Source organism: Lissotriton helveticus, chromosome 9 (genome assembly GCF_964261635.1).
Source record: "Lissotriton helveticus chromosome 9, aLisHel1.1, whole genome shotgun sequence".
In the NCBI taxonomy this organism is placed as follows: Eukaryota; Metazoa; Chordata; class Amphibia; order Caudata; family Salamandridae; genus Lissotriton; species Lissotriton helveticus.
Window position 1 is genome coordinate 597,292,283 of NC_136070.1, and position 22,156 is coordinate 597,314,438.

The following is a 22,156-nucleotide window of genomic DNA, read 5'->3' on the forward strand; positions in this document are numbered from 1 at the left end:
ACCAATACACTCTACACCAATCTACTCTGCACCACTGTACTCTATGCCACTCTGCACCATTGCCCTGTTACTTTACTCTGCACCACTTAACACCACTGCACTCTACTTCACACCTCTGCACTCTACGACACTCTATTCAGCAGCACTGTACTCTGTCACTGAACTCTATGCCACTATACTCTTCTCTGCGCCGATGCACTCCACGCCACTCTAAACTACTATGCACCATTGCACTCTACACCACACCAGGCCACTTCATTCTGCACAACTCTGCAATACTGCACTCTACAGCAATGCACTCTACGCCACTGCTCTATACCATGCCTTTCTACCCTGCCCCACTCCACCGTACACCACTCTACACTAAAACAATCTACTCTACGCGATTGCACTCCGCCACTGCACCGCTCTACTCTTTGCCAATGCACTCTACTTTGTATCACTACACTCTTATGCCACTGCACTCTATCCTGCACCACTCCACTCTAGGCTACTTCACTCTACGTCAAGCTACTCTGCATCGCTCCACTCTATGCCACTTTACTCTATGCCAATCCACTTTAAGCCACTCTAATCTACTCTACAATACTGTACTCTGAAACAATCTACTTTATGCCACTGCAGTCTACACCACTCTATTCCACTCTGCACCACTCCCACACGCCAATGTAGTCTACACCGCTGCACTCTACACCAAAGCTCTCTACACCACTTTACTCAAAACCAATATACTCTAATCCACTCTATGCCAATCTACTCTGCGCCACTCTACTCTACACCACTGCAGTTACTTTACTCTGCACCCCTCTATGCCACTGCACTCCACACCAATGCATTCTACAACACTTCACTGTGCAGCACTGAACTCTCTGCCACTCCACACTACTTTATTCTATGCCACTGCACTCCACTCAGCCCCACTCTACTGCACTCTACATCAATGCACTCCATGCCACTTTAAACTACTGTGCACCACTGCACTCTACACCACACCAGGCCACTTCATTCTGCACCACCTTGCAATACTTCACTCTACAGCAATGCACTCTACCTGACTACTCTATACCATGCCCCACTCCACAGTACACCACTCTACACTGAAACAATCTACTCTGAAACAATCTACTCTACGCCATTGCACTCTGTCACTACACTGTTCTAATCGATCCTAATGCACTCTATCTGTATCACTGCACTCTTTTGCCACTGCGCTCTATCCTGCACCACTCCACTCTAGGCCATTCACTGTACGTCACGCTACTCTGCATCGCTCCACTCTATGCCACTGTACACTACAACACTCTACTCTATAGCACTGTAATCTACTCTGAAACAATTTATTCTATGCCACTTCAGTCTACGCCACTCTGCACCACTCCACATGCCACTGTATTCTACACCGCTGCACTCTACACCAAAGTTCTCTACACCACTTTACTCAAAACCAATACACTCTGCACCACTGCACTCTATGCCAACCTACTCTGCACCACTGCACTCTATGCCACTCAACACCCTTACACTCTGTTACTTTACTCTGCACCACTCTACACCACTGAACTCCACACCAATACATTCTACAACACTCTACTCTGCAGCACTGAACTCTCTGCCACTCTCCAACACTTTAGTCTATGCCAATGCACTCTACTCAGCACAACTAAACTGCACTCCACACCACTCCAGTCTAGGCTACTCCACTTTGCAAAACTGCACTCTACAGCAATGTACTCTACACCACTACTCTATACCACACCTCTCTACCCAGCACCACTTCACTCTACTCTGAAACAATCTACTCTATGCCACTACATTCTGCACCACCCCATTGTAATCAATACTGCGCTACTTTACACTACTCTACGCCACTGCACTCTACGCTATGCCACTTTACTCTAAACTACAGCACTCTTCACCACTTTACTCAAAACGAATGCACCCTACGCAACTGCACCTATGCCAACTACTTTGCACCACTGCACGTTACACCGCTATACTCTACAACATTCTACTCTACTGCACACTATGCCACTCTATTCTACTCTGTACCCCTGTATTCTTCATCATTGCTCTCTGCAAATACTCAACCATGCATCAGTTTACTCAGCACTACTCTACGACCCTACACTCTCTCTACTCTGTATGACTGCACTCTATGCCACTGCATTCGACTCCACTCTACACCTTCACTCTACCCTACTCCACGCCACTCTACACCTCTCTACTCACTGCACTCTACGCCACTGCTCTCTAACCTGCACCGTTCTACTTTATGCCACTGCATTCTGCACCAGTCTGCTCTGCAATTTACGCCACTTCACTTTAGGCTACTCTACTCCACACCATTCTAAGACACTCCACTCTATGATGCTTTACTCCATTAAGCTCTACTCCACTCTATAGCACTCTACGCAGTTCTACGACACTACTCCATTTTACAACGCTCTAAGCAGCTCCCTCTATGCCACTTCATACCACTCTGTTCTTTGACACATTACTCCACTCTATGACAATCTACTCCGCTCTACGCTACTCCGAAACTCTCTACTCTTCGTAACACCCTCTATGCCACTACACACCAATCCTCAACAATCTACTCTGACAACATTTCACTTTATGCCACTCAATTCTATGCCCTTCCACTCTACGAGAATTTACTCCTTCCACAACACTACATGCTACTCTATGACACCACGTTTCTCCATGCCACTGAACTGTATGCCACTCTCTCCGCTACCTCATAACACTCCACTCCATTTTATGGCACTTCATGACACTCTCCTTTACCCCACTAATGTTTAACCATGCCACTCTGGTGTACAACATTACTAAACCATATTGGCATAGCCAATATCTCTTGCATAGGAGCGACCTATTAACTTTGCCAATGCTTGTTTCAATTGCCATGTATGTCCGTGATCCAGTCTTTCTTTACTTTCTAGTGCCGTTCTCTTTGGTCCATGATAGGTTGGGATCATGGCTGCAATCAAAGCCTCGTGGATGAGGACAGCTCGTCTCTTTTCTCCGTTTTGTCGTGCTCGCGGCTTCTCCAGCCTCGCAGGTACCGAAAAAAAAAAAATAGCCCGTGCTTTCCAAAGCGAAGTTTAACCTGGGGCTTGACATGAAGCTCTCGCCGTAGACCGACGTGCGCGGCAGCTCAAGGGAGGCCTGAGAACGCCTCGCATGTTGCATGGCTAAACTAAAGTGTGCAAAGGAAGGGGAGTAGCCTTACATGAACAGCGCTCACCAGGGAAACACCGCGGCCATGTTTGTCGGGTGGATCAAAAAGTAGGGTCCAAACCGAAAAAGAAAATAACTTCCAGTCCTTGTTTTTAGATGTGTGTAAATGCATGTGTTAGTTTAAAGGGAGAGACGCTGGTGATGAACACGAACGCTACACTGACAATGCTGCTAAGATACGTTCATTTTGAGGGGGATGTGGCGTTAGGCCAGAGCTGCCGACTTTGGAACGGGGAAACCAGGTTCCAATCTCGACATCGGCTCCACACTCTGTGATTCTGGGAAAAGCACTCAATCTTCTAGTGCCTAAAACAATAATGTGTCCGTGTGGAAGGTTATTGGTGCACCTGTCAAGAGAGCCATAACCTTCAGGCCGAGTTCGCGCTATATAAAACTGAAAAAGAGTACCAAGAAAATCAATGTCACTTAGTGTAATATAACTGGTGCTCATGTAAAGCGCCCCAAAAACTTCAGGTGGTTTTCGTGTTATGTAAAATAAATAAAATGTCAACTTGTCCTCTCGTGGGAAAGATTACATCTGAGCGAAAATGCTGACGTCTCTTCTTAAAATTGTGCTGGAGACAGTACCCGAACTTGGAATGTAACGTCAGACATAACGTCACACATTCTGCGTGATTTGCTATCCATTTTATTTGACGGGATGAAGTGACACGTTTGTACTGCAGGAGACGTTTTAGTTTGCCATTGCAAACCAGCATTTGCAATGCAATAGGTCTCGCATTATGAAAGTTTGAGCTATTGGTCTTGTAAATGACAATTTTTTTATTTATGTGTTGATTTTGAAAATAGCTAAATTAATAGCTTTGTCATTTTCAATGCCAATAGCTATAACTTTCGCACGGGACGACTATAGCATTTGTAATGCAACATGTTTTGTATTTACGTGACTTAGATGTATTGATATTACAAATAGCAACGGCTTTTAATTTTTTTAAATAATTAATACTTAAATAAAAGTGATTGTAATTTATATTGGCAATAGCTTAAACTTTTGTAAATAATGTTTGTGAAGATTATGTTCAGTGTATTTTTTTCAGAAAGCATCATCAGCGACGAGTCCCTCTAGAGTGCATGAAATGATGCGATGAGCACGGACCAGAGGTGTTCCCATGGATGCGTACATTTCCCCCCTACCGTCAGATTCACCTCCATTAGTACAAAATAAGGAACTAATTAGGGACGTGCAAGTCTGTGCTGGTGAAAAGAAAGGTGCAAGATCCCGGGAATAAGCAAAAAGATGCTCGTCTGTTTGAAATCTAAAATTGACGCGAGGACACCCTCAAAATAGGACACTCTTCATCACAGGCACCTGCAGCAGTAAGGACCCTTGCATGTACAGAGGAGTTCCTTAGTATACTACAGCATTGAGACTCTGCAGATAATGCAGTGAGAGAATACACTTACCAAGGGAAGCACTTATTCAGAAGAGCCGCACAAGTGACAGTGGCAGAGTCCCAATTGTTACAGATTATCATCCATCAGCACTCAAGTGGCAAATTCAGAAAACAAGCGGTGCTGTAATTTCCTTGGGACAAAGAAAATATTTATCGAGTAAGACTGTAAACTTTAGTGTCGACTAGCGGTGCTTCCACAGCTAGACTGCGGCGATGATAGTGGCTGTTTCACTCGCATTGCAACCATGCGTGCATTGCAGACAGTCACTCGCAGGCAAGTCATTGGAGGGCTCGGCCAGGAAGCTGACGACATCCTAAGGCTGAAGTTGCAAGTTCGAACCCAGAGACCATGCACAGCTCTCGCGTCTCCCATCTATATGTGCGAGAACCTCACCCAGTCCAGGTTTCCTTTGTCTTTGACCATGGGTCATCGGATCAAGAAGTCTACAAATCCCAGAATGCATAGCAAAGTCTGAACTAGCCGAGGTACCCGTTAATGGTTTTAGGGGGGGGGGGGAGGGAAGAGAAGCAGACCACCGAGCGGCCAATGCTCATATTTAACCCTGAGTCAGCTGCCAGTTGCACATTCTGGAACTTGCAATCCCGCTTTGGAAAGTAAAAAGCAAATAGCCAAGCACATGAATTCAGTGATGAACAAGAAAGGGTGGAGGGGGCAGGGGAGGAGGGGGCAGGGGAGGAGGGGTCCGGGGAGGAGGGAAGGGCCAGAGGGACTTGATGGGAGTGGTGGGGGGGAGGGGGAGGGTATAGAGAGGGAGAGGAGGAGAGACAGGACAGGGGGAAGCAGCAGAGACACGGCGGGTAAAATAAACAAACAAGCCTTTCACCGTAACACGGCTGGCAGGGGAGGGGGCGGAGAGGGGAGAGGTGCGACACGGCAGTAGGAGGAGGAGGGGGGAGGAGAGTAGGGGAGGCACGGCCTAGCGGCAGGCAGGCAGGGGAGGAGAGGAGGAGGGGGGAGGAGAGTAGGGGAGGCACGGCCTAGCGGCCGTGCAATCAAGTAGTGAGGGGGCGGAGCTGGGGGAGGCTGTGAGAGAGAGTAGGCAAGGCAGGCGGCTGGGGGCATGTGCACGCGCTTTTAAGCTCAATGCACATGCGCATTGAGCTTAAAAGTCACGGGCACTGCAAGGAATCGCCACGATTCCTTGCAAGTTAGATAAAGTCTGGATGAGCCCCTATAGTCTCGCTTGCTCGATGCGCATGCGCATCGACAGGCGAGACCTAAAAAACGGCGTTTGAAAACCGCAAACCAACTAAGTGTTGTATTATTAAAAAGGAATAAAAGAGGCTAATTTAAAATGCATCCATTTTAAGGCAATATGTTATTTTTTATGTTGCAGTCTTATCACAGCAAATCAGTTTAATTAGATGTTATAATAGTTTGAAAATGTAAGTAAGTTGTTAATTTGCGTAAGATCAACATTATAACAATGAGTAAAAATTATTGGACAAACAAACCATCATCAATATGGAATTGATTGGGCCCTAGAACAGAATCTAATATCAGTGTATCCATACCAGCTATATATATGTAATCTCAATGTCTCTAGATAATCTTTAATCACTTTACACACCTGTCTAAAAAATATTATCTTATATATATATATATATATATATATATATATATATATAAAGGGTAAACCCAATGGTACTGAGACCTGGGTGATAGGTAGTACAATATAGAGTGGTCCCAGTAATGTTAGGACTAACTAGACTGTCATACAATACAACATAATTCAATAAAAATAGCAATAGTCCATAGAACTTAAGTGGCGAATGTTATTTAATCACACTGCCGCATAAGGAAATTGTATTATACACTTGTCATAATAGATACGCAATGGTGCCCAACAGGACAGGGAAAAGGAAGGGGGTAAGTGAATCTGGTGAGGATATGTGATTGTGAAAAAACATGGAAATTCAGTGACAGCAAGAGAATGTGCCAATTTCGAAAAAAAACTCAGGCTCAATTTTTAAGCCAAAAAGTACAAGAATCATACATTAATTCAGATTGCTAGACCCTATTGTTGAAACACAATTAATTCAGTCTCTGTTGTTTCTTAGGGCTGGCGTAAAGCAAAGGGAATGTCAACGTTTTGACCCCAAATTATGTCGTAGGTTGATTGACACCTTGCACCGGGGTCTTCATCAGGACTGTGATAGAGGGAGGGCACCTAAGGGTTAAAGTATAAAACACAATAGGTACTAGGGCAAATTAAATGATTGTAGCTGCTACTTGAAAAACCGCAATGGTCCACACATAATTACCATCCAGGGTCCTACAATGAGGCCTCCCAATAGGGGTTGAGGGCCAATTGGCTCCTAAACGGAGAGTGCAACCGCAACACCTAAAGAATACATATAACGTGTATTTGTAAGGGGAAGTAATAAATAACGGGTCAAAAACACCAAAGTATCTAACAATTGAAATGGTAGTGACAAAATGGCTACACTTACACAAAACGTGAAATAATCCTGCATGTCCCTTCCGAACATGCATCCTACAATTAATGTGATTCCTGCCACATGATTCACGGCTAGATAAACGTTCAGTGGATAATATCTGAGAATTAAAAAGTACATACACATAGAGGAGTCATTAACCAAATATAAAACAAGGACAACCAAGAATCAAAGAGGTGGTCTGATCCACAATGTCAATACCTGTATAGACTTAAATGCAGCATGTTATTGTAACAGAAAAATAAAACAAACAAACTGGCAACGGCGATTAGTGAGTAGTATTTTGGTTTATTACAGGCTGTAGCATCTAAACAGCAAGCACTTCTTAAACAAACCATAACTCCATAAAAATGTTGTCTTGTCAGCCTGACGTGTGGAATGTTACAAAATATCTAATTGTCCAAGGGACATGGTGCTTCAAAAATATACCTGACCTATAAAAAAAATCTACTTGTCACTTTTAGGTGCCATGCAATGATGGTACTAGGGCAGCATTCTCATTACACGTTACACAAAATGGTGTAGTTAGACCTAAATAGAGAGTCATCTTATACTACTTCATCTACGCAGATGAGATCCCTCTTTTTGAAAAAGAAGCCCTGTAGTAAAGTAAAAAACTGCTCACTAATCGCCCTTTCTAGTTTATTTTATTTTTCTGTCACTGTAACATTTTGAATTGCTGCTTAGGCCTCACTCTACCATTTTGTGTGATGTGTGTTAAGTGAGATTAATAGACCGCTTGTTCTTTTTTTGTGGATATGAGCATTCTTATATCAGTGCTCTGATAATAATCTCTCTGATTACGTTAACACTCATATTAGGGCTTGAATTCTAAGCAGGCCCTAATTTGCCACGTTTCCACAAATCTGCATACAGGGGCCGGGAGTATGCGGGAAGCAGTAGTTGCTCGGTTGAAATGTCCTGTGAGTTGGTGCATACCCACAAACTAACATATTTAACATTATTCACCAACTCCTCTACAGTCTCTTCCTACATTGTAAAAAGTTGTACATTTATTCCTGACAAGGGCAGGAGTAAGACTTTTGCCAGGGTGATAAAAAAAGGAGCCTTTCTAGCCCTCTAGCCTGGGACGTACAGCACTATTTTGGTAGCCAGCACTCCCCCCCTGGCTGGTTCCAAGGTAAAGTGCTCCTCACACACAGTTCCAAGTAAAATGGAAAGTGGAATTCGAATAATTCAGCAGATTTTCTTATGAGAAATTGTACTTAATGTTGCACAACAATTTACCAAATTATTTTTTTCAAGTTGCCCTTTTATTGTGAACATTTTCATTTGAAAGGAAACAATTGTTCTTTTATACTTTCATGCTTGTATTCACATATATTCAGGGAGCATACTGGGATTATTATAAATATTGGAATGAATAATAAATAGCCTCCAATTGTTAAAGTTTGTAAAGATGTGTGCACTGTAGGTAGTGCAGAGTGCACTTACAGCTCACCACAGTTCCTTAGAGTGCTCACCCTAACAGTAAGGGTTTTGCATTAAAGAATCATATATGCAAGTTTAAACAACTTAAACAAACTAATGCAAACCTTGCCTTAGTGGCAGCCACTCATCATTCACTAGTGCCTACTGTGGCAGAGTAAACTGTCAGTCAAAGGGTTTGTACTACAGTGGATTGATTGTGCTTCCCCTGGATGACGCAAATCCTACTCTCTCTGAACTACTTCCTGTTGTACATTCTTAAGAATTGACAACATACTTTCTTTAAAAACAACTAAAGCTCTCTGTAACCAGACCTTAAAGCCAGAGAGGATGGCTGAATATCATCCAGTATGGCAGCGAGTTGGCATCCATTTCTTTTTTAGGTCGAGGACCTAAAGGCTGCGCTTGCGCAGTCTTTGGTCGGAGATTTAATGTTTTTGAGACTTGAATCTCTCCTCCATTGGCTGGCTTCCTAAACGGAGGCCAGCCATTGGAGGAGAGGGGCGTCACTCCTATCAAGCCCCGTCTCTTTCGGATTCGGGGGCGTGTTTTTTGCGTTCTTTCCACCTGTGACGTCATCCGTCACTCAGAACGCCAAAACACTCCCCCGAATTCCGAAATTTTCGGAGCTTTGCGGCCGCCATTTTGCTGCTCGCGCGAGGACATGAGGTAACTATCCCTTGTTGCTCCTGTTTACTATCTGGTTGCCCTTGGTGGGTCTAGTAACCGTATCTTTCATTACTGCCATATGTTCGATGTCACAGGCCCAGACCTTTCTTTTGTGCCCTGGAGTAATGAGGGCGGGGGAGTACCTAAACCCGACCAGTGGGCACTAATCCTCTTTTGCGGCGACTTGCTTTTATGTTTTAGATCTCCACGGGCCGTAGATTACATGTGCAATACATTTTGCCCCAATGCAGGATTAGCACAAACCCCCATTGATCGCGAGAGCTGCCCCAGGCCATGGAAGTCCATCTTTCCAATGCGCGTGGAGAGCCCGTTCTGAGCCCTCTGGGTGCAGTGTGTGCAACAGCAACAGAACCTCTGGGACGCAGCGTGCGGACGGTTGTAGAACTATCAGGCCGTCAAGTCCACACGGGGCAATGGACTAGCGCTCTTACGAGGAGCGCACGAGGCGAGGCCGCGCTGCATGGAGTAGAGCATAGCTCATGCGCACTGCAGCAGGGCAGTGTGGTGTCAGAGGTACCGTTGTCCGTAAACGAAGAGCAGAGTATGGGTCTGCCCCTCACGCCTGACTAACTAATCTTTGTCATGTTACCTTTACAAACGAAGAACGGCAAACAATTCTTAAGTCTCAGCAAAAAAGCATTGCCAAAGTTTTGGGGCTGGCCTTTTATAGCTAAACACTTTTCTGTTTTGATTGGAGACATGCGTGCATGTGTGAATGAATGTGGAAAGGAGTTAACGGTTGGATGTGTGAGTACGTGTGGAATGTGGATGAATGTGCTGACTTGCTCGTCACTCTCATCTATCCTTGTACTCGCCAGAGTGCAGCACTGAACACAGGAATAGATACGTTCATGAGTATGTATGATGGAGTAAAGAAGTGAGTACATGCGTGAATAAATAGAAAGGAGTGAATGAATGTGTGTTACGGGAACTAAGTACAGGAAGGAAGTAGTGAGCTTGCATAAGTGGATGAGTGCAGCAGTGAAGACTGCAGCACCGTTTCCAGGGAGTGAATGAGTGAGTATAAGTAAGAATACACAAGTATACATGAATGAGTGAGAGCCATATTTAACAAGTGAGTACAGGAATGAAAATACAAGAGTGGATGATGCCAGCAGAGAATTAATTAATGATTGTACATGAGTGAACGAGTGCGTTGAGAATTAACATAGCAGTAAGAGGGTACAGTTGTGAGTGAATTACTAAAGCTGTGTGGCATGCCACAGTGTGTGGGAGTTTAAAGGAGTGAGTGCTGAAAGCAGTGAATAAGTACTCTGACTAAAGGTGGGCTTTGTTTTCCGGATGTTGTAGGTCTGGGGTGCAGTAACCCCCAGTTTTGGTGTCCACCAAACCCCGTCGGCAGTGGGATGTAGTTTAGGAAGCTCATAAGAGGTTTTTTCACACCCTATGCCTTAGTGCTTCAGTGCTGCCAACAGTGACACAGTTCATGCGAGCTACTGTCTTTTTGAGGCAATCTGGTAAGGCATGCTTTGAAGCGGAGATAAGGAAAGTGTTTCACTTTTCTTCCATCTCTGTATGCACATCAGTGGTCTTTCATTAACACAGTCTCTCGTTTTTACACAGTCTGTGTTTCCTTGAAAGAAATGGATGCAATTTCATGAAACAGTGGATGCCAAGCTCCTGCATGCCACTCTGACGTCCCGAAAAGAGTCAGTATAATGGACACTATTGCTTTGCATTTGAAGATCTACAGGAGATACGCAGATAGATGTGATGTTATGTTCCTCCTCAGTCCCGCTCTCGCCCCCCTTCCCTCCGCCCGCAGCTCTCCTTTGTCCCGCTCTCGCCCCCCCTTCCCTCCGCCCGCAGCTCTCCTTTGTCCCGCTCTTGCCCCCCCTTCCCTCCGCCCGCAGCTCTCCTTTGTCCCGCTCTCGCCCCCCCTTCCCTCTGCCCGCAGCTCTCCTTATGCCCGCTCTCGCCCCCCCTCTCCCTCCGCCCGCAGCTCTCCTCCGTCCAAGTACGCTATAGGTGCCATCCATCCAGGAAGCTGAAAAGGTGCCATCAATACCCCTCCGTTCCTTGCTAAAAAACATTGACATTGTACTAGGGTACAGTCCGCTAGCTTTCACTTCTTGTATCCAATAGTGATTTACGGGGGAATCTTTCTGTTCTTCTTCCCTGTACCTGGCATTCTTTTTGCAGTCTCGCTACAGACTGCTCCACCTGTCTTTAGCATACAGCACAGATACAAACCCCACAGTCAGCACTTGCTCATGATTAGGTGGATTTCTTGTCAGTCTCAGTTCACTGCATTCTTCTGTTTGTGTCCTTCCCTATTCTGTGTTTATCAGTTCCATTAAGCATTGCTTGTTTGCTCTTGCTTTGGATTGGGTAGGCTGTAGCCACCACTAATGTAATGAAACTAATTAAAAAAAAAACATGCATGCCTTGCTTACAACTCCATTGCAGAGCATCCATTGTCTTCAGAACGAGCTCACACTATTTACTTTGCTCCCTCCCCACTTACCCTGATGCTCCATGGCGGAACGCCAGATGGTGGCATTGGAGATATTCTGGATGTTCTCCTTAAACTGTCTCTCCCCTCTCCTTCTCCTGATGCTCCTCCCCAGTGTGCCAGGTGCCGGATTTCTTGGTGATGCCCTAGATTAGAATTTATAGCCTAGATGTTGTCCAGCTGCATTATCCAGCGCCCCTGCTTTGACACTGGCAAATCCAATAGCGGCTACCACTTTGCAGGGGCTTTTAAACCTAGCCAGCATTGGCCAAGCCAATTCTTGTGACCAGCCATGTTAAAGTTGGGAAAATATTGCTTTCTATACTTTTACTTTCTAGATTCTTGCTGTGTTGCTTAATTCAGCATTAGTTGCCTCATTATGTTGAATCAGTGCACATAATGTAATATAGTTTGTGGCACTCAACATAGTAGCCAAATTGAAAGTGCAGAAAATATTGTTTTCATTGTTTTATGTACTTTTAACATGGCCAGTCGAGCTTTAGCAAAGTTTATCGCATTGCTCAGCCAATCTTGGCAAAGCAAGAAAGATTGGCTTTGCCTGTGCTTGTTTTCTCTGTCGTCCTTCTGCGTCTTTCAGAGACTGTGTCGTAAAGGGTGTGTTTGGAGCCATGTTTGAATAGGGAGCTGGTCTATGTAAATGAAGTAGCTAGCTACACGTCGCTGTGTGCACGTAAACAGTGACCACACTGAAAAGCGACCAGGTGCCCACATTTGCAAAAGCTCACTGCCTGTTTGAGAAGACTGAAAAGCCTAGTTACAGCTTTGTCTCTTGTTGTTTTCCCTGTTCCAAGTAATATTGCCAAAGCTCGAAGCAGACAGAGGGACATTTTGAAATAAGCACAGACACATTGAGTTTGTCTTTGCTTGGATGTCTTCATTTTCTAACTTTACATCTCCACTTCTTAAAATGTTTGAATGGAGTGCGTTGTGAATTGTGTCAACAAATTTAAAGGTCGCATTACTAGCCCAGACTAGTACAAAGCGACCTCTGCCATTCTAGAAAATCTCTATCACTTCTAGTGCTGTGGTTGTACTTTGGCGAACTCCTGATGGCGATACAGGAGATTGTATGCACTGTCACATTTCGTGGTTGGTGTGTAAAGATTTCAGTCTACCTATCTTCCTGGCTGAAGCATAATTAGGGTTCCCGGTTTTATGGTATTTATATTTTTAACATTTCTGGCTGTAATTATCCATATTTATTTTTTTGCCCATTTTATCAGTATTTATCCATATTTTTTTTGCGTATAAAGGAAGTTGTAAAACTGTATATTTCCATATTTATTTAACTGAGAGACACGCACTCATACTTGAGGTCTGTCGTGTTTTAGCTATTTAAGTTGCCAAATATTTCATAACAGTACATTCATTGGCGATTTATTTAACAATTAAGCTATTGGCAATGTAAATGACAATGCCATTTATTTAAGATATATATATATTTTTTTTAAATGTCATGAGCAATGCCAATAGCTCTACCGTTAATAATGCCGAGACCATTGCATTGTAAATGCTTGTTATTACAAATGTTAGGAAAAGAGCGGAGCTCTTGGTGGAGAAAAACAGGCAGTACCTATTAAATGAGAGAGAGTTGGAGAGGATTATGAGTGGCATGTTGGAGATATGTGATCAGCATCAAATCTTCACGTGAGGGACTACCACCTATTTAGCAAGAGCAGACTCTCCATTATTGAGTAAGACCGTACTCTAAGATGTGACATTTACACCCAATGAGTAGTACTGAATGTGTTTGTCTATTTGCTGCCTCTTCTGCTCACAAAGATCACCACATAGTCATCAGCTCTCAGCCTGCCAAAAGGCATTGGTCTCCCATGTTCTTATCAAACTGGAATCCATCAAATACACTGACTGGTTGGAGCAGCAAGCTGAGCGGCTCTAGCTCCGATATTAGCTCAGTAAGAGTAATTGTCCTGGCAGATACAGTGTGTAAGCCACACTTGGGGTGCCATAGGGCAAACAAGGGTTACTGGGCCTCAACCATGGTGGTTGATGTTGTTTCCCAAAGGTATCCTTGGTCTGTCCTAGTATGGCTTTGCGAACCAGGCCTAGTACAATCTTTATACACTTGTTTCTCATGATAGCTAAGAAGAGCAGCCAAGGGCTTCTCCTGAAAGTAGTGTGGATGACACAAACTCAACAATCCATTAGTGGACACAATAACTCCAATGACCACCCCATGGTTTATCTTTTAGAAAATGAAAATACTTTTTTTAATTTCTCAGCAAAACTTAATATCACATAATTCAATCTAGCATACAGTGGAATGACTGGGTCATGACTCTCCTGTGGCGTTACACCACCATCTCTTCCTCCGTGTTCTCTCCCACCTGGGTGATCCTAGTTGAATTCACCAGAAATTAAGATGGAAGCATTAATAGAGCTCTGGTACAAAAAGAGACTCAACATAAGTGTTACATCCTGCATAGTTATCTTGTCTTTCATTACTTCCCCTTTAAGTGCATGAGCCTTTCTGCACAGTGTTCTGGTTCTCAGAACTTTCTTAATGATGCATTCTGCATCTCAATGTCAGTTGTTCTTGGACTGGTAGCTGACTACATGATGCTGTGCTGCTGAATAAATCTACTTACAATCCTACCTGTTTCCTGGATTATTACAAAATTTGGCGACGAGGACTCCAGCCATCTACAGCACAGGAGCGGAGTGAACCCTATTGTATCTCAATTTTGAACTCTTCAAGGTTTTTTTATGGAATTTTTGCCTTTCCTGAAGAAATTTTCATTTAATATTCTTCACATTCGTTTTATATATTTGCTTGGATTTTTGCCTTCATTTTGCTACCTTCTGGGAGAATCTACGTTTTGATTTGCATGAGCTGCGCCTAGTTGAACTTGTGCATCTTTCAATTCTTCCTAACGCACAAGCCTCGCTGAAGATTCCAGCTTGCTGCCTGCTGCCCAGCCGCGGAACACCGCTTGGATACCGTTACTAAGCAAGCTCCGTGACGTCTGCGCCTTGTTGTGACAATCCTGCATCGCCCTGTTACCAGATCGTCACCGACGTGCTGCGTTCCATCTGGAGATCACCGTCACACGCAGCGCATGCAACGTCATACGCACGGACGCTGCGTACAACGTGCAGCCATTTTGTTGATTCTTCGTTTCCTAGCAACGCTGAATTCACACGGAGGCCGATTTCTCCGTTTTCTTCACAGCGGAGAAGCTGTTTACTTCAGCGTTTTCTTCATTTATACACAGCGCTTGATATATTTAATGCTCAGCGCTTCATAAACATTCAATTCCTGACTTGTGGAACCGTGTTTCGTGCTCTATGCACAAAGGTACAATTTATTGACTTTGCATCCAGGAATTTCATCTTTCAGTAGTATATTAACAATTGTTATTACATTATTATAATTGTGTCTATTTACAAATTGTTACCCATCATATAATACAAGGCACTCAGAATACTACTTTCCATATAATATTTTAGTACATCTCACAGCTTTTATTTAGCATATTCTATTGTATTCAGTTACTTAATATGCAATTTGATCCCCCAGCTAAGTTTTTGCAAGTCAAAGGTGTTCCTCCTTTACCTTGGGCAAGATGGAAGGAAGAGTTTTTCAATTATATGAAAGCTATTGATGGAGAACGAATGGGGGCAGAGAGGAAAAAGAGTATTTTACTACACTGTTTGGGCTCAGAAGGGCAAGACATTTTTAGAACTTTACCTCCTATTACGCTACCTTCGGGAAGTGGTGATGGTCTTAATGTTTACTCTGAAGCACTTGCCAGATTGGAGAAAAGGTTCAAACCTACTGCTAATATTGCCCTTAATCGTTTCAAATTCTATACCAGAGCTCAAGAACAAAATGAATCATTTGATGATTTTCTCACTGCCTTGAGAGCATTAACCTTACGCTGTAATTTTGGTACAATGGCCGATGAAATGATACGTGACCAAATTATTGTCCATGTTAAAAACAAAAAAGTCCAAGATAAATTATGGTGTTTAGGTGACCCTACTCTGGAAGAGAGTATTGCCATTGCTAAATCCACAGAGATGTCTGAAAAATGGATGAATATTGTAGAGAAACAAAGTACCAATACTAACAAAACTTGTGTTGAAGAAGAAGTATGCCTTGTTAAGCCCAAAAATGAAGGAAGAAATTTCTCTGCTCCACATGTGGGTATCAAGAATACGTTAGGTAGTAATTTCAGAAAACCTGATTATAATAGTAATTCAATTGCTTGTTTCAGATGTGGAAACAGATCTCATATTGCCTCTTTCCAAGGTTGTCCTGCCCTTAATAGAACCTGCACTATATGTGGAAAAATGGGACACTTTGCGAGTGTCTGTAGAGAAAAACGTTTCAATACACAGGGGCGAGCAGGGTTTCCACGTCCTTTTTCTAACTTTCCTACTTCTACCAAAGTTTCTTCTGTTAATACTCCTGAAACCACAACACAAGAACTGGATAGAGGACATGTTGTCTCTATCATTCAAAATGGTACTGTTGTTTCAATTAGTAGGAAATCACCTAAGTGTATGTTTAACATTTGGGGAATTGAAATTGAATTGATGGTAGATTCTGGTTCCCCATGGACCATCATTACTAAGCAATATTTTGATGAAATGTTACAGAATGTATGTGATTTTTCCAAGTTACAGCCTTCAGATATTCTAGCAGAAAGTTTTAATGGAGGCGACATTTCTATTGAAGGATTTTTGTGTGTTCCTCTAACCTTCAGGGGTAGGTTGGCTCACATCAAACTATACATTGCTATCAAGGGTATAAATGTTTTAGGGTGGCAAGATCAATGGGAGCTTGGCATCAAGTTGAATCCACGTGCTAAGGATCCTATTGAGCTTTGTAGCGACCAAGAAATGGTTAACACCATTAGTGATGGGGGAGAGGATGTCACTTCAGTGTGGAGCAACAAATTTAATAAGGTACTTTGTGATCAATTGGGGAAGTTGAAAGGATTTGCACACAGAATAGTGCTAAAAGATGGTGCCATTCCGGTTAAACAGAAATTAAGAGGTGTACCTCTTAATGTCAGGTCTGAGTTAAAAGATATGTTGGATGACCTATTAAAATAGAACATCATCGAGCCTATAGAGTCTTCAGAATGGGTTTCACCCATAGTTCTCGTACGCAAACCGGATCAAAAGTTGAGGGTCTGTATTGATTTGAGAGCCCTCAATTCTAATATTGTTATAGACTGCCATCCACTCCCAAATATCAATGAACTTGTTTCTCTGTTTGATGGTGCGCAAATTTTCTCTACTTTAGATCTTAGATCAGCGTACCATCAAATAGAGCTGACGGAAGAATCCAAGAAATTTACCGCCTTTATTACACCCCTTGGTTTATTCCAATACAGAAGAATGCCATTTGGTTTGGCTTCAGCTGCTTCTGTTTTCCAGCGTGTAATGTTTCAGATATTCAGAGATCTTGATGCGTTTGTTAAGTGCTTTCAAGATGACATTTTGATTTTTTCTAAAAATACAGTTGAACATTCTGCACATCTTGACGAAGTTTGTTCCAGATTGCAAAATCATGGTCTTACTCTTAAAGCACATAAATGCAATCTATTTAAAAAATCTGTAGAGTATCTGGGGCATACTCTTTCAGGAAGAGGTTTGATTCCAAAGAAATCTAATGTTGAGGCCATTCTCAATGCCCCGGCTCCTAGTACTAAGGAACAACTTCTATCTTTTTCGGGAATGTGCGAGTACTATAGCAAGTTTGTTGCTAATTTTGCTACTAAAATGGAGCCTTTAAGGAAATTGTTAAGGCAGAGAAATGAGTTTGTTTGGACCTCAGAGCAAGAAAAGGCTTTTACTGAGATAAAAAAAGATATTGTAAATTCACCAACTTTAGGACCTTTTAGGATGGGCAAAAAGTGTATTATCACTACGGATGCGAGTTTATATGGTTTAGGGGGCGTACTGTCGCAGACTGATGGTGTGTCAGAGTGGAATGTTGCTTTCTCTTCCAGGACCTTGAATGAAACGGAACGCAGGTATGCAGTTATCGAGCGAGAGCTACTGTCATGTGTGTGGGCGATTGAACACTATAGGATCTATATTTGGGGAAGCAAGTTCATATTAAGAACTGACCACAAGCCCCTTATTCATATTCTTTCAGTAGGAGGAGGTTGGAACTCTACAGCAAGAATTGCACGGTTAACATCTAGGCTACAGGAGTATAGTTTCACTGTAGAATATATACCAGGGAAGAATAATGTAACAGCTGATTGTCTATCACGCCTTCCATGTCTTAGTGTAGTTGATGGTATCTCTGGTTGTAAGGATGTTGATTTTGTGTCTGGTTTGCAAGATTTTATTGGAACTCAGTATGAAGATATTACTGAACAATTTTGGCTCAAGTGTCAAGAGAAAGATGATAGACTTAATACTTTAAGAAAATATTTGTTGGAAGGTTGGCCCAACAAAGCTAATGTCAGAGAAGATATTATGCCATTTTTAGGTTTTGCCTACGCAATGCGTACGAAGTACGCATGCGCTAGCAAAATCTAATGATATCTCTATGTGGGGTCGGGTATCCGCCCCCTCCTCCCATTGGCTAGCTCCATAAATGGAGGCTAGCCATTGGTAGAGGGCTCTGTCTGTCAATCCCAGACCAGATTCGGGGGCGTTCCCGAGAATTTTTCCCTTTTGGCTACGTCACGCGACGTCAGCCGAAAGCCGGGAACGCCCCCGAATCTGGTCCGGCATTGCCGGCACCTGCATCAGCCTTCCTGCTCGGGACGATTGCACAAAAGTCGCTCGATAGCCCCTCCCTCCCGCTCCGTGGCAGCCCGTTTCCCTCCCTCTCCTCAGGCCGGCCAGCCGAAAGAAGCAGCCGTCCGCCTCCAGCCAGGGCCGCGCTGGGATTGGCCCAGCCGGCCGAGCCTCCACCACGTCATCGGGAGGAGGAGTGGAGAGCAGGAAGCAAGAGATCTGCCGGAAGATGTCCAGGTGAGTGCTTTGTTTTTTAGTTTGTTGCTTTGTCCGTGTGTGTGTGTCTGTTCCCGCCCCTCACCCTCCCGCTGTCAGTGTGTGGCCGTTCCCGACCCCCCTCCCGCTCTTCGTGCCTTTCCGCCCCCCCTCCTCCGTTTACCTCGTGTGTGGCCGTTCCCGACCCCCCTCCCGCTCTTCGTGCCTTTCCGCCCCCCCCTCCTCCGTTTACCTCGTGTGTGGCCGTTCCCGACCCCCCTCCCGCTCTTCGTGCCTTTCCTCACTAACCTTTCTCTTGTACCCGCTCGGTGCACTCTTGTGAGGACCCCTCACAACACCGATTCTGCCGAGACCGGCCCTAATCATGCGATCTGCCGTCTGAAACCAGCTCTCCCTCACTAACCTTTCTCTTGTACCCGCTCGGTGCACTCTTGTGAGGACCCCTCACAACACCGATTCTGCCGAGACCGGCCCTAATCATGCGATCTGCCTCCTCCCGCCAATCACACTTCAGATGCCAACCCCATCTCAGCCCTACCCAGAGATCCCTCGAGACAACACCCTGCACGGGACCTTCGCCCACCTAACCCTCAACTTCTCCCTCCACCAGTTCTGCCACCTTCTCTCCCACTGTGCCCCTCCCTGCCCGCCGAAGGTTCATGGTGGTCGCCGAAGCATCGCGGAACATGCAGGAAGTCGAGTGCACTCCTCTTTAACAAGAAAGTTGTGAAGCCCGAAGCGTTCCTGTGGGGTGTCTTCCGAATCGACGGGGTTCAAGATGCCGCCGCCGCCTCCTCTCTTCCCGATGGGGGCGTTCTCACCCGACCGGTGCCTAAAGGGGGAGATGTCACGGCTGCTCTCTAGAGGACGCCCCACGCCATCAGCTGACCTCTGCATGGATGTACATTGACCCGAGAAGAGGGCGCCGAGGATGACCTAGTCTCCTGTGGGTGCACGGTGTAGCCTGTCGGAAGACTTTATGCCCACCCTGCAGCATGGCACCTGTTCTGGGGCACCCGACAGTGCCCGAGCCCGAAGAGGGCACATGGTAATCATGCCAAAGCATGTGTTCAACCGAGGAAAGGCAGAGCAAGCGTGGGCAAAGGTCAAAACTGACAGATTTCTCAACGTGGACATGTGATTTACAGGTGATACAGAAGCCACAACACTCATTTACAACCATACACAGAGTGCCTCATGCCACCTCACCCCCTCTGTGCCAGCCTGTCTCCGAAGACACCCCCTGCTTGTTAATGAATGGGGCCGTGTGTTTTACAGGTGGCACTGAAGCCAAGCCCCCCACACGCACACGGCCACATAAACAACCCTCTGCTTGAAGGGCTGTCTGTCTGTGCCAGCCTCTCGCAGGACGGCTGCTCGTGAAAATGTCTCACTATGTTGCTAAACGTGTCCCTGCGATCTGAACACACATGGAAGCGTGCACTCCTGCCTGCATGTGTGTCTTCTCGGGTCAATGACCCTGCGATTCAAACGCACTTGGTGAAATCTAATTATAGCATCCCATGTGCGCTTACAGGCATTTGCATGAAAAATCCCTCGTATGAATAAATACAAGCTAGGAAAAGGACCGTGCATTGACTTTCACCCGCCTTTGTCCCATTTCAATTTACAAATGTGGGAGAAACTTCATTGTTTGAAGGGTGCTGAGAAAGGAACGACGTAATTTACATTGCAAATGTAAATGACACCCATAGCGGATTCCGAAACCCTGTGCGACCTGTGATGACCGTGACGATGACACCGACGGTCAGGTAAGCTGATTGCATGGAGTACGGGAGGTGGTTGTGTGCACTAGTTTGTAGGTAGCAACTTATTATTCCCCTTTGAATAGACGCGTAAGAAGGAGCTTAAGCGTCAAGAGATTGAGAATAATATTAGACCAAGAGTCCACTGTCCCAAGAACGCATTATTGCCCCAATCTGAGTTTAGATGAAGAGTGATTTTTCATTTGTAATAGCACACGTGCAGTTACAGGCCAGTATGGGAATGTTTTTAACGTTTATACAGAGCAGGATGTTGCTGGAAGCAATACACGTCCAGGTAGAAATCGGGACGTACTTAATAGAGAATTAATAGTTATAAAGATCGATGACTCATCAAAATAAAGAGCTTATAGTAAATTGGGTCATTTGGTACCAAGACCAGTTACTACTTAACCCAGAGTGCATTATACCATGCATAAATGCACACAAATCAAAAATTAAAGAGACATAGTGTAAAATTCTGTTGTAAATAATGTGCTCAGGTATGTGTGTATTTGGTAAATTGTTATAATAAGCTAGAAGACATTAGGAGAGGCAGGGCTTCAAAAAACATGATGTGTTGCTCTGCTTTTTAGGTTTTGACTGTTCTGTTTAAGGAAAGCAAAACAAGTGATGGGTCGACTTCATGAAATAATGTCAGCCACCAGTAATCGTGTGCCCCTTTTGCCTGCGTGTGCCTCCGTGTGCCCCTGTTGCCTGCTTGTACCTCCGTGTGCCCCTGTTGCCTGCTTGTGCCTCCGTGTGCCCCTGTTGCCTGCTTGTGCCTCCGTGTGCCCCTGTTGCCTGCTTGTGCCTCCGTGTGCCCCTGTTGCCTGCTTGTGCCTCCGTTTTCGTGCCCCTGTTGCCTGCTTGTGCCTCCGTGTGCCCCTGTTGCCTGCTTGTGCCTCCGTGTGCCCCTGTTGCCTGCTTGTGCCTCTGTGTGCCCCTGTTGCCTGCTTGTGCATGGAGTACGGGAGGTGGTTGTGTGCACTAGTTTGTAGGTAGCAACTTATTATTCCCCTTTGAATAGACGCGTAAGAAGGAGCTTAAGCGTCAAGAGATTGAGAATGATATTAGACCAAGAGTCCACTGTCCCAAGAACGCATTATTGCCCCAATCTGAGTTTAGATGAAGAGCGATTTTTCATTTGTAATAGCACACGTGCAGTTACAGACCAGTATGGCAATGTTTTTAACGTTTATACAGAGCAGGATGTTGCTGGAAGCAATACACGTCCAGATAGAAATCGGGACGTACTTAATAGAGAATTAATAGTTATCAAGATCGATGACTCATCAAAATAAAGAGCTTATAGTAAATTGGGTCATTTGGTACCAAGACCAGTTACTACTTAACCCAGAGTGCATTATACCATACATAAATGCACACAAATCAAAAATTAAAGAGACATAGTGTAAAATTCTGTTGTAAATAATGTGCTCAGGTATGTGTGTATTTGGTAAATTGTTATAATAAGCTAGAAGACATTAGGAGAGGCAGGGCTTCAAAAAACATGATGTGTTGCTCTGCTTTTTAGGTTTTGACTGTTCTGTTTAAGGAAAGCAAAACAAGTGATGGGTCGACTTCATGAAATAATGTCAGCCACCAGTAATCGTGTGCCCCTGTTGCCTGCGTGTGCCTCCGTGTGCCCCTGTTGCCTGCTTGTACCTCCA

At 44.5% G+C, this 22,156-nt stretch overlaps 1 protein-coding gene across 1 annotated transcript in view; it reads left to right on the forward strand.

Annotated features, from left to right (window-relative positions):
* Nucleotides 1-2,923: 2,923 nt before the first annotated feature.
* CSKMT (citrate synthase lysine methyltransferase) overlaps nt 2,924-22,156 on the forward strand; it is a 38,009-nt gene continuing 18,776 nt past the window's right edge. The window contains exon 1 of the mRNA XM_078662119.1: nt 2,924-3,061. Coding sequence (XP_078518245.1) covers nt 2,977-3,061 — 85 coding nt within the window. The 5' untranslated portion in view covers nt 2,924-2,976. The remainder of the gene's footprint in view (nt 3,062-22,156) is intronic.